The sequence below is a fragment of the Saccoglossus kowalevskii genome, chromosome 3 (genome assembly GCF_978046115.1).
Source record: "Saccoglossus kowalevskii chromosome 3, keSacKowa6.1, whole genome shotgun sequence".
In the NCBI taxonomy this organism is placed as follows: Eukaryota; Metazoa; Hemichordata; class Enteropneusta; family Harrimaniidae; genus Saccoglossus; species Saccoglossus kowalevskii.
This window is the reverse complement of record NC_140643.1, coordinates 29281601-29295071: the sequence shown is the minus strand read 5'-3', so window position 1 is coordinate 29295071 and position 13471 is coordinate 29281601. Positions and strand designations below refer to the sequence as shown.

General features: G+C 36.2%; 2 protein-coding genes across 3 annotated transcripts; one reads left to right on the top strand and one right to left on the bottom strand.

Annotated features, from left to right (window-relative positions):
* Positions 1 to 1022: 1022 nt before the first annotated feature.
* On the bottom strand, positions 1023 to 6646 carry LOC144349585 (E3 ubiquitin-protein ligase TRIM45-like). The gene is made up of 2 exons (XM_085497010.1): positions 6508 to 6646; positions 1023 to 4959 (listed from the first exon to the last, which is right to left on the bottom strand). The coding sequence occupies exon 2, from the start codon at positions 4941 to 4943 to the stop codon at positions 2454 to 2456; it is 2490 nt and encodes an 829-aa protein (XP_085353136.1). The 5' UTR covers positions 4944 to 4959; positions 6508 to 6646; the 3' UTR covers positions 1023 to 2453.
* Positions 6647 to 6708: 62 nt separating this feature from the next.
* On the top strand, positions 6709 to 12092 carry LOC146747722 (tripartite motif-containing protein 2-like). 2 transcript variants are annotated; one of them, XM_085497012.1, is made up of 3 exons: positions 6709 to 6842; positions 9461 to 9541; positions 9791 to 12092. In XM_085497012.1, exon 3 carries the CDS (start codon positions 9816 to 9818, stop codon positions 11265 to 11267), a length of 1452 nt encoding a protein of 483 aa, XP_085353138.1. In that variant the 5' UTR covers positions 6709 to 6842; positions 9461 to 9541; positions 9791 to 9815; the 3' UTR covers positions 11268 to 12092. The 2 variants fall into 2 exon arrangements, with proteins under 2 accessions (XP_085353138.1, XP_085353137.1); XM_085497011.1 differs by having other exon boundaries at positions 6721 to 6842; positions 9428 to 9541.
* The last annotated feature ends 1379 nt before the right edge of the window (positions 12093 to 13471 follow it).

Sequence of the window (13471 nt, the reverse complement as noted above, 5' to 3'; positions counted from 1 at the left end):
TAATAGTGTGAATAAAATAATCGTTTGTAATGAACAAGGAAATAATAAAGTTTTTATTTTTCATCTTAACCAACAATAAACAACAAGTTTACAAAAAACATTCGAGTAACAATAAAGTTAAAAGTTTAACCAATAAAAGATACAGGTGATGGTTAAATCATCTCACCTGGAAAAAAACACAAAAAACAAGTAAGTTGTAAGGATTATATAATTGTAATGAATGATTTGAGTAAGGTGTTGATTAGAGGAATGTTCAACAAAAAGAACATTGTTGAAATAGACAATGCTTTGGAAATGATTGGACTTTCCATAATTAAATCTTGAGGCACATTGTAAATAACTGGTGATAGCCTCAATGAGCATTACTGTACCTGGTAACTTATCAGATCTTGTACATAAATATCATCCCGCTAGACAATTAAGCGTACATTAACGAAATCGTGCACCAAGACAAGTCCTGTGGATGTGCATTCAATATTCCGGTACAAACATTTGGAATTACATACCCTATTCAAACTGCTATTCAGTATCACATTCACCACTTAGGAAGGCATTAAAAACATATCACTGCTGTTATTTTACTAGTTTTTACTTGTGTAAATTCAAGTATAATTAATTTCCACCATTATAAGTTGTTAAATTGAAATAAAAATGTCTCAACAAATATTTGAGACTCTCGTTTAATTATTTCCAATCATTGCAAGTTGTTAAATTATTGTAATACATATATCCTTGAATATTTGATTGAATTGTGAGACTTCCTTGAATATTGACATTTTATTTGACGAATTTTACGTCAGGGAATATAGAATACATCAAGACTATAGAAGGGAGTGGGATTGATGAAGCCTTGGTGGAAGCTGGGTTGTACAGTTCTGTAACAGTTAGTCAGATTATTAATGGAAACCACTACAGTAGAACATTGGAAGCTCATGAGGTTAATCTACAGGTATTGTTCGATCTATGGATAGAAGCATTCTTTGCTGAAAACCTTGCAGTATGTTAGGTACTCAAAACCAATGTTAAGCATTTATATTTTCTTTATTTTCACATATTTAATTAATATATCATGGTACAGAGATTAAGAAAATAAAAATATGGGTACACAGCATTGACACGCAGATCGCCGCAAACCAACCGATCTGACACATACCGCGCGTGGAACTATGGGAAAAGTGGTCGGAACTATTTCAACACAGGTGGCGCTATTCGGTTGGTTTGCGGCGATCTGTGTGTCAATGCAATATTGAGAAAAATTAGACCTTTGACCTCCCAATTTACATGCATTTTATTGAGTGTTGTGTGTTATTTTAATTGATCAACTCATTAAAGATTAAATCTTGCTAAAAATCGGGGGAGGATGTGTTCAAAACAAGAAAAATACTTTTATATAGTTCTGCGGCAGAAACGCTGAGAAAAATGGTAGCGGATGGATATTTAGCCTTCAGAGGCTAGTTATGCGTCATTAGACACATGTCTGTGCTGAATAGCGCCACCTGTGTTGACACAATGGGTACACAGTACTCAAAATCGTTTTGGCTGTTTACTATTGCAAGGTAACTTTTAATCAAAGTATTGAAAAAATTTAAAAAATAGTGAGTTTTCAACAAGTTAATGTATTTTCAGTGTGGTATATTAAACTGCTGCTATAATGTAATTTTATGCGTATTCTTTTTTTAAACTGTTTTTCTCAGTAAACCAAAATACTAGTAGTTCACATACTGTTGACAAATACTGAAACTAATAATTAAGTTTGATACACAAAATTACTACTCATATATGCGCTAAAATATTAGCACATGTAACAAATTCCGAAACAGCAGTTCAGCGTTTGCACAGTGTTGGTTGCCACCTGACAACACTCGTTTGCATTACATCGAACATCGCTTCAGCTCTAGCATTTCCGCATCCGCACTGCATGCAGTCTGCTGTCTTCATCTCAGTCTGAGCCTCAATGTACGGGGAACATGGTGGCAAAGATTACTGCCACTCAGAATTTTATCACTGATTTATATACGACGAAATTTCGGCAGTAGTTATAAGTTCCATCAAGGTGGTAGTATTCTGACCGCTGATCTTTAAAGTTAAACTTGTCATTACTGCATGTTATAATACTTTCTGAAGATATTCGTGATGTGGCTACACAAATAAATGGCCGATACTTTTTGCAGTTTTAATGAAAGCATAAGAGAGCGGTTGCGCACTTTCGGACGGTATTTTTTGAATAACATTGTAGTGATCAGCGTCATAGGTTACATGGCTTGGTGTATAATATTATGACATTTCTTCTTGTAGTATGTATCATTTGAATGTTCTTATCTGGTCTTGGTTTTATCACGTATTATATATTACTTGATGAAGTCTTTCTCAAAGTAGTCGTTATAATTTCATGTCAATATTCATTTACTGCCATCTGTATGGCTTAGTTTAACTGGATGCCAACGCAATAAATTTTACAATTTGTATTTCTTGATGCAATTGTTGCCGTAGTCAGCTACAATAACATACCCATTTTCTGTCACTACCACACCAAGCGGGTTATTTAGTTTATTGTGCTGACTTTCGAGAGATCGAATAAGCGTACCATCATACGTCAGTACCAGTATCCTAATTGGTGTGGATCCCCGGTCGGCAACTATGATGTTATAATCACTGTCAACAGCAACACCAGTGCAGTCATATAGCTTGTCATTGTCTCCTATTTGGTGGATTCTACGTATAAACTGTCCACGCTCAGTGAATAATGCCAGTCCGTTGTGAAGGTCAAACACAATGACGTCATCATTCCTGCCAGTAGCAACGAAGTGGGGGTTATTCAGTTTACCTTCACCTTCTTCCTTCCCAATCTTCATTATGAAATCTCCATCAGATGTAAACACAAAGATGTAAGATGCCTTAGGGTCAGCTACCAATATATGTCCTTTACTGTTGACAGTTACGCCATAAGGTTTGACAAATTCTTTATATGTGAACTGTTTTATCTTTTCTCTATTTTCGCTGTATATATGAACATGTTTGGTGTCAAATTCTACCACAACAATATTTCCATTGGGCGCCATGGCAACACCAGTGGCAAGCTCTGAATCGAGGAGTATCTGATCAATGTATTTTCCATTGCTGTCAAGTATCTGTATCCTTTTGTTACCAGTGTCTGCTACTAGAACATTGCCCTTCTTATCAACAGTAACGCCTACAGGTTGATTGAATTCTGCATTGTTCACTCCTTTTCTACCTACTTCCCACTGTCCCTTGGTATCTATCACATCAATAATATATGGGTTACAATCTGCTGGTGTAACATACTTATTCAAAACTATTGTATGACGTCCTACCTTGGTAGGTCGAAAGGTCACCTCATGTTTAGTGGTGATGCGAGTTTCCACAGGTCGACTGTCAGGATCACGGACTAAGGCAGGTAAGGCTTCCATGTCATCACAGTCGGCGAGATAACGAATGGTTGTTGTACAATCCATATTCACCTCTCTCTCATTCGTATATACGTCACATTTGATCTTTTTTGACGGTTTTACATCAATGATGTATGGGCTGCCCTCTATCGGCGTACTGTATAACGTGACAGTCGCGTGGTGTTTTCCTTCTCTCTGTGGTTTGTACTTTGCCATGTAAGTCCCATCGCCATTGTCATCTGTAGTGGTGACAACATTTCGGTTATCAGGGTCATTTAGTATGACCTCTACAGGAATTGCAGATACACCGAGTTGTTTACCATTCATGTCACGTGGGGTTATAGTGAAATTGCAGGTTTTACCAACTACTGCATCGCTTTTGATGACGTCACAACTGATTTTCACATGATAACCAGCAAACACTGTATTATTTACCATATTTAGATTTACTCTCTGAGGATGAAAGAATCGTGGGAACTGTTCTGTCGTTGATTTGTGATCTGGTATTGTTTGTGATGAGACCTTGTCCAGTTGACTGTATACATCATGTTTAGTTGTCAATAGTTCTACATCACTATCATATTTTAGTGTGAATTCTGTGAATTTCACAGATGTATCGACGATATGTTGCCTCGTATGTAGTTGCTTTATCTCCATATTGAGTGATGTTTCCAGTACATCGTGTTGCTTCTCTATTTCGCAGACCAACTGTTGCTTTCTACTGTTAATTTTTTTGATCAATTCTGAGAAGAAATGTTCAACATCATTTATTTGTTTTGTAGTGTTGTCTTTAAGGTTGGATAATTCTTGATTAATTTGATTAATTTGGAGAGATAACTCCTTAGTTTTATCAATTGCTTTGTCAAGTTTGCTGTTGATTAGTTCTTTGCATTTCAACGTTGCTTTCTCTGTGTTGATTGGCTGGTGATCTATTATATCATGGTCTAAGAGGGCGCACTTCAGACAGATTGGTGACTGACAATCCTGATTATCACAAAACAGTGTTATTCTCTGATCAGTATGACTTCCCTTTGAGCAAAATCGTTTTCGATGAAAGAATGAGATAAGTAATTCTTCTGATAATTGTTTCAATTCTTCAATGGTTTTCACTTCATGTGTGCTCAAAGCTTCGATGTGAATGTGGTTGTCATGACAACTTTGGCAAAGGTATGCTTCACAGTCCGAACAATGTGAAACATTCAGTGTTTGGTTGTTACGGCAACAGCTTTGGCACGTTGTTAGTTTACCGTGCTTAATCTGATTCTTATGACAAAGTAATTGATTATAATTTAGAAATGCGAAATTTGTTGGAATTAGATCAATGCCTTTAGGAATATTACTCTTATGTTCACATCCGGGACATTGGAATATTTCACCAACATGACCAGCTAGACAAAGTACGCAGAATGTATGAAGACAGGGAAGATACTTTGGTGTTCTGTTGGTGACGTCATACACATATTTGCATAGTGAACACTTCAGTGGGACTTCATTTTCACCAATACGTAGAAGATCTGTATCACCTATTCCCGCCATTGTAGTTGTCTGTTATCTGTAAAATACAAGAGTAAATCTAAGATTTGATTGTATGTACATCATTTGCATATTTATGCACCAATTTACTACTGGTTTGCTAATACTATTTTAAGCCAATTGTGATACGTTCACGTAATCACAAATTTTGGCAGTTGCACCAAAATTGTTTAAAATACACACGTTTTCGGCTATTGCCATGGTAGGACATAAACAAGAAGTAAACGTCGTTTGCTATACGAAGTTCGCAAAACGCAATCGCATTCACTTTATTACTAGCGCGTATTTTGCTGTTTTAATTATAATTTGTATTACCAATTGTTTTTGTAATTGCATTTGCTAGGATCTTTGATTGAACGCAGCACTAACAGTTCATTCAAAATGCTGAAGTTGCATTGAGATTTGCGTTAATACAGTGTAACAATGTCAGCGCCGGGGACCTCGATGGTGCGCAACTTTGCCAAAATACCATACCATAACATGTATTAAATACATGCCCTAGAATTCTTGCATTAAAGCACATTATCAACATATAACCATTGATTTTAGTCGAATTCACAGTAAACAATTACCCAATCTACCGTATGTGGCTCATTTCACCCGACCATGAAATTGCAAAAAAAAACATGTGAGACACAGGTTTTCAGCTTGACAAGCGCCATGAGACATCAAATCATTTTTAGCCCTTGAAATAATAACATTCTATATTAACAAATCACTTCAGTGTGTGATATTCATGAAATACCATTACAAGAAATCGTTCTAGAAGTTCGAACTCGAAATCTGGTGTCAGTAACCGAGCATTGAGCATCTGTGCTAAACTTTTTGCATTTCGGCATTTCCACGATCTATCCCTTGGAGGAAAAGATATGTATAATAAGGTTATTACGAGGATACCGCAAAGTATGCACTCAGACAGAACACCGTCGCATCGACCTCTGCTGCGCGTCGGTCGATACTTCCGCTGTACTGTCTTCGCGCATACTCTTCGATATCCTTGCAATAACCTATAGGGAATATAGGGGTCGAAATCTGAATCTAAAGGGCGACAGACATTTTGTCTAACTTAAGATGGATGAGTGTTAAGAACAACGAATCCATTTTAATAAGACGGTTTTAATGTGGAGAGTGTCCCATAATTTGGCACCTGAGTATCTTATTTCAAAATTTAAATATCTTAGAGAAGTGCACTCATATGACACAGTTTCAAGTGTACGGGGTGACTTTAGGGTCCCATCTGGCCACAAGTCCTTTCTCACTACTTCAGTTGTCAGAATATGGAACTCCCACCCCCCAGCAAGTGCGTAATCACGATACGTTTGCTGGTTTTAAGAAGTCATAATCTCAGTATATTTTACAAAATACTGGTAAATTTTTAAAATATTCTTATGTAATTGTTGCTTGTATATTTGTATATATTTTTATAGCTTTTTTTCTGTATTAAATTTTAATGTAATATTTTAAATGGCTCCTTGTAAAACAGCATTTAGCTGACAGGATTCCTAATAAACTTTGAAACTTTGGCAGTTGTCCAACAACAAAGCAGTCCGCCAACGAGCAGTCTTACCGATAATCCTGCAGCGCCGATTTCCCAATCAACGGTCGCACCAGCCCAAGCAGCAGCTGCAGTAATCAGTCATCGGAATGATCAGGGTCCGAATCCCGCAGTTGTTACTCCACAGATGATAAAGGGTCTGGAATCGTCTATCTCTAACCTCGTCAATATCGTCGCCATGCAGCGTCAACACCAAACACAGGAAGTGACGTTATTCAGTTTCGCCCAAAACAGGGAGCGGAAACTCTGGGTCGCAACATGACGATCAGCCAAAACACTCTACAGAATACTAACGTTGTCTTTTGTTGAGCTTATTTCACCATCCCTACGAAGAGATATCCTAGCAGGTAAGGATATTAATCTTGCATGCCTGCTCATACCTAACTATGGAAATTCCGACTCACAGGGGACGAAGCGTTTAACGTAACATGGCGTTACTACTATTCTCCTTCCCAGAGCTCCTTGCGGTTAAATTACCGAAACTATCTCTGCCACCACACACCGCCATTTTGTGGTGAAACACCACAAAACTTTTACTACGCGTAATATTTGCGTATTTTTGTTATTAGAGGGATCTAGTGTTGATTTATTCCTACTAATAAACAAGTTTTAAAATATTTCACCGATAGCTGATAATGATTTATTTGCAAACGCACTGAAAACGGTGAAATAGTTATGATTTACAAAAGAAAATAATTCCATTGCGTAATAACCGTTACTAAGGTGTTACTCGGTTCATCAAACTGACCCGGCTGATCTGCACTGGTTCGGAAGATGAATTCTGATTGGCTAAAAAAACAAAAAAACTTGTGGCGTTGAATGCACGTTCATTGTCAGTATTGTTATGCAAATTCAAACTAGCTAATCATTTACAACCTTCCGAGCCAGTGCAGATTAGCCCAACTGACCGTCCTGTGGATTGCCAGGCCATGGATGTACTAAGTACATCCATGGCCAGGCGAAGAAATATAAACAAAATAAAGCACTTCGTAGTATTGACGACTAAATCGTGCTACTGCCACACCGTTTGTGTTACGTAAAGTAAAAAATTAGCTTCTCAATTTAAAATTAGCCAGAATCTACAAACAACGCGTACATTTTTGTCAGGTTCGAAAATCAAACACTTGCCTGGGAATGTTTTGTTGGGCGTCTTTGGCAAAAAGCTTTATTTAGTTTAAAAGCAAAACTTGGACATAAGCCAAATTTTCATCCACTTACAATGCTATCCCTTTTCGATAAACTAATTAGGCCCATACTAGTTTACGGAAGTGACATCTGGGGTCACGAAAGCACATACAAATCAAGTGTGGAAGAAATTCACCTAAACTTTTGTCGTTTTGTTTTAGGAGTCAGGAAGAACACATCAATCTTGGGTATTTATGGGGAACTGGGAAAATACACACTCGACATATTCATCAAAAAACAATTAATTAAATACTTCAACAGAGCAATGAATACATCAAATGAATTGGTAAAGGAGGCAGCAATTATGAACAAACAATTAAAAAGCAGATAGTACAGTGCCATAACTACACTGTTAACTGAAATAAACTAACCACAAATTATCGAAACAACAACTATACTGAACGACAGAGTAACCAAGAAATTAAGTTTGGAAGTTGAAAAAATATATAAATTATACTGGAAAAGGGAAATTAACGGAGGGACTGATGATAACCAAAATAACAAGAGATGAAATAAACTCAGAACGTACACAAATTTCAAAAATGAATTAACTTTAGAAAATTATGTGATCAAAATAAAGAATGCCGAACAACGTGAATGTCTAAGTAGGTTCCGTCTGAGCAATCATAAATTAAAAAAATTAAACAGGGAGGTACACCAAACCAAAAACCGAAATGGGAAAAAACAATCTGCGAACTGTGTTTAAATAACAAAGTAGAAGATGGGTACCATTTCATGATTGAATGCCCCTTTTACGAAAAATCGCGAAAAGCACTATTTGAAGAGTCTACTAAGCACATCATATTGAGTGACTACAACTATTTTTTTAAATTAATGGGTGATACAAACCTGAATGTACAAATACCAGTTGCCCAATTTATCAAAAATAGCGGCTGATCTGCACTAGCTCGGAAGATGAATTCTGATTGGCTAAAAAAAACAAAAAAACTTGTGGCGTTGAATGCATGTTCATTGTCAGTATTGTTATGCAAATTCAAACTAGCTAATCATTTACAACCTTCCGAGCCAGTGCAGATTAGCCCAAAAATAGCACGAACCTTAGACAGCAACATCTTCTGGCAAATTAACATAATTACTTTTCTCCTTTAATACGTTTTTGTTTTCTGATTTCCATGTTTCATTGATTTACTGTTAATTTTTTTTTTCATTATTATTTGATCTATTTTTTTTTCAATATTATTACCTACATATATCAATAGTTATTTTGTAATTGTAGCCTGTTGGTTTTTTTTTTCATTATTATTTGATCTATTTTTTTTTTCAATATTATTACCTACATATATCAATAGTTATTTTGTAATTGTAGCCTGTTGGTTTTTTTTTTAAACCCTTATTGTGCTTTAGATAGTAATTTTTGTAAAATTTGTTAAGTTTTATATATGTGTTTAGCGGTTAGTGTAACCATTTTAATTCCTTCTGAGGAATTGTAAGTGTTTCAATAAACTACCGTAAGTAGTTCCACTGTGACTCAACGACCAATCAACGACAAGCATAATATCGCGTGGTGGCAAAGATATATTCGTGGAATAGAACTCTGCCTGGGAGATTGCATTACTACCAATCAGATCGCAGGATTCACGATCTCTAGAATGACATGCCCTTTGGACATACATGTAGATATATAGTCGTCCAGTGCCTTGATGACTCATGCATGAGTGTAGTTTAATATCATTAACATTCACAAATAAGTAATGTATTTGTAACTAAAATATCCTGATCTTTTTAGAAACTAACTACTGCCACACCTGTTTTACCACAGTCAGAACATCAGATCAACTATTATTGTGCACCTTACTGGCACTAGTATAATCTCATACATTATCGTAGAAGTTACGTTCAGGTAAGTTATATTGACGTTGAACCCACCTTAGTCATGTCATCGGTCTTCGGTGTTATTATTAACCAATGTCACAATGTGACTCTGCACTGCATTACATCATAAATAATTATTATTAACAGTTTAGAAATACATAATCTCTGAACTGTGCAGGGTTAAAACACGAAAAAAAAACGAAATGTTTAATGCACTTTAGTCTAGTACAATTAGAAATATTAACAGCCAACTCTCAAACTCACTTATATATTTCAGAAAAAAATATTCGGTATTCATTATCATGGCAGACGCTAAACGTGTTCAAATAAGCAAGGACGAATTTGACGAGCGTTTTCTAACATGTAAACTATGCGAAGAGCCGTACAGGGATGAAGAGAAGATTCCAAAATATCTTCCCTGCCTGCACACATACTGTAAATCGTGTTTGTCCAACTATATTGGAACAACAAAAGAATTCAATTGCCCAGAATGCAGACAAAAAACGCAAACTCCACATAGCGGCATTGATGGTATACCTAATAATTTTATCATACAAAATCAACGACAATACTTTGTAACACAGGAAAAGGTAATCAAGAAACTGTTCATCCCATGTCAAAGCTGTTACCGAAATCAAGATGCCTCTGCCATCTCGTTTTGTATGAATTGCCGTGCATTCCTTTGCAATCTTTGCGATGAAGCACATGCCTATTCACTTGGTTTAAAAACCCATGAACTGAAACCAATGGAGGAATTGACAGCATCCTCGAAAGGTATAGATGAATCAATGCTGCGACGTAAAACATATTGCTCCCGAGGTAGAAATCATCAAAATCAGGAGCTTACACTATTTTGTGATAGCCAAGCCTGTCAATCACCTATTTGCCTGCAATGTGCGTTTTTGGATCACAATAAAGCGGATGGGCATGAACCAATCGAGATAGAGAAGGCGTTAGGAAAATACACTGGAATCATACAAAAAAAGTTAGAAGTTTTGAAAAAAAGGAGCAACGTGTTAAAAACTCTAATCAGAGAGGTAGACGCGGATCAGGCCAACTTAAAGGACAGTAGCACAAATGAACAAAGAGAAATCACGAATTTCTTCAATCAATTGTTTAAGAAACTCGAAATTAGAAAGACAGAACTTCTCTCTGAAGTGAAAAAACAGGAGGACTTGGTAGAATCTAGTTTAAAAAGCGAAAAAAATGATCTTGAATTAGAACTTACAGTCACTAATAGCACTGCTGAATTTGCAGAACACGCACTGAAACATAGCAGTGACATTGAACTATTAACAGCAAAAGATGATATCAGTAGTCAGATGGACAAAGTGTCTTCAAAAGTCATTTCACCTCACGTTGTCAAAGTTGAAGAATTCCCACACTGCTTTCGTCCAACCGATGTACCTGAATGTTTGGTGAAGAGGGCAGTATTTGTTGGTTATGGTGGAAAGACGAGGTGTGATATTCAGGCCATTGATAAGTGTGTTGGTGCTGAATGTAAAATTACTATCACCCCACATGGAATGGGTGGAAAACCACTGGGCGTGTCTGGAATCAGTTTGGATACTACCATTGGTGGCCCTGATGAAAAGCTGACTGAGACAACAGCGATAGACAATGGTGATGGTACTTATAGAGTAATATTTCGACCAAAGCAACACGGAAGACACAGCGTTATGATTAAAATATATGGTACTCCTGCAGTGGTGAAACCGAACATAATTGATATCAAAGATAAATTGAAAACGTAGCGTGACATTGAAATGAATATCACATAATCAGAGTGAATATAATTAATTCTAGTCATAATTCGTTACTTGTACCCAATGTTAAACTGAATAGCTTCGACTTATATTTGCTAATTTAATACTTCACAATTAAATACATGTTTGAGATGATTATACATACTGCAGTACTGTCTATATTGCAGTGCATTGCGTTATTTCCAACCTGACATCTTGATCCAGCCTATCTATACATCTTTAATAGGTAATCCTAGTTTATCGTTTCAATTTAATGCGGTGTCAGCAACTTGATATCTAATTGTCATTACAGGAAATGTTGCAAACCAAATTTGTTTTACTTTTGGAAAACTTGAGCCATTAACTAGTCGAATGTTCATAACAAAATGTCAATCAAGAATGGCGACATTTTTCATTTACTGATCTTTCAAGTTGAATGAATCGTGTTTTTCTTAAAGTTACATGTAAATACCAGATACCTAAGTAAATTACCTTCGCAAAGAAAGCTATGTTTTTGCTGGCGTTGATTTTTATGTTATATTTAGAAGTGGCTGCTCTTCAAAAATTAACCAGTCTGTTAGTTCCGGTATATCTTAATATTGTTACCATAGAAACATGGATGTTTTCATTTCAATTATTATTCATTGCACGAGATGTCATTTTTTGAGAGGGATTGTCTTTGAAACAAAGAGCAATTGATTATACCCCGTTGTCATTGAGAAAACTATAATTTGAAATATTTTTCACCAGTGCTATATAGGGTTACTATCTTATTTCTTTAGCGAGAATTAATTTTGTTGTCCATTTTACAAATAAACTTGAAGCTTGTGTCAATATGAGCTTTGTCATTCAATGAAACCAATAGCATAACAGTACAATAGTGTAGAATATAAATCAAACCTGTGACAGGTTTGTATTCTCTGTGGGCTTTATAGATGTTGTACAATTTATAATGAGTACCGGTACTCTGATGAATGATGTATGCATGGTTAAAAAGAATGAATCGAGATACACAGATACAGTGGGTCACAAAATAGAAAAAATGCAGAAACGACAGTGATTTTCTCATCCAGAAAATACCTAAACGCCTTCTCACTGCGACAAGACATCATCAGTTACAGTGGCGGCAGCATGAAGGGCAGAGGGGGCGACCGCCCCCTCGAAAAAAAATGTTGGGGCGTCGCCCTCTAAAATCCAGCTGAAACCCTTTGTGTCAGTAAAATTTGCCCCTCAAAATGCAGGGGCTAGATGTCAACATTTTTAGGGGGAGCTGACCCCCGTAGGAAGGTGAGCAGATCTTGCCCCTCCATGCAAAATTTCGTGCCGCCATCTCTGAGTTGTCCAGTCAGAAGTTCAGAAGTACCAGTCACTAAGTGGTATGCTGCCCCACAACCAGTCAAACAATTGCCCATATCATATCACCAACAGCTTCATAACATTTGACCTCCCATATGTCAAGCGCATTATGCTGTTATCAGCATAGCATTTAAACCCCAAGGCTGTTAGTGTATTGCCACGATGTTGTACCTTGTGTATGCGATGACATACTATATTTTAGCTGGCTCGTTATTTTAGATATATTAGCCCATGTGTAATTTCGTTAATTCAAAATGTAGGTAATTCAAAAGAAAGTATATTCTTATAAGATTGTTAGCATTTTAGCTAAATTAAGATTCTGTTAATTTACGCATTGAGTCAAACTCGTTAAAATAGCATGTAGTTATTTAAAAGTAGAATACTTCTTATACTAGTGAGTGTACGATTGAATGGATTTTTTATTCTATTCACTGAACACATTTTGCGGAACTATATGGCTTAGAATACATGTTCTGAACTCATAACTTAAATTACTGTAAAAAGGTTATTTATTCACTGGGTTTTAATTTTGCTTATTTTGCTGACTGGAAAATGCGCTAAAATTAGCATAGAACACATTATTTAACTGATGAAACCGTGAATTTAAAACCCAGTGAAAATTTTACAATATCTGTTTCGTACTTCATCAACATAGCTGCCACAAGGACATTTTGAATTAAACCACGAGACAAAATGGCATGCATCAGTAATCTACCATTAGTGATGTGAATGACAAGTTTGAATGAAACCAACCACTACCTCGGACAACCAGAATAAGATTTCACTTCCCAATCAAAAGCAATGCAATAAAACTTTTCCATACAATTGTCATTATCGTCCTCACAAAAACAATAAAG

Bases quoted from the DNA above. Each gene is read 5' to 3' on its own strand.
- LOC144349585 (XM_085497010.1), bottom strand. From the start codon at position 4,943: ATGGCGGGAATAGGTGATACAGATCTTCTACGTATTGGTGAAAATGAA.
- LOC146747722 (XM_085497012.1), top strand. From the start codon at position 9,816: ATGGCAGACGCTAAACGTGTTCAAATAAGCAAGGACGAATTTGACGAG.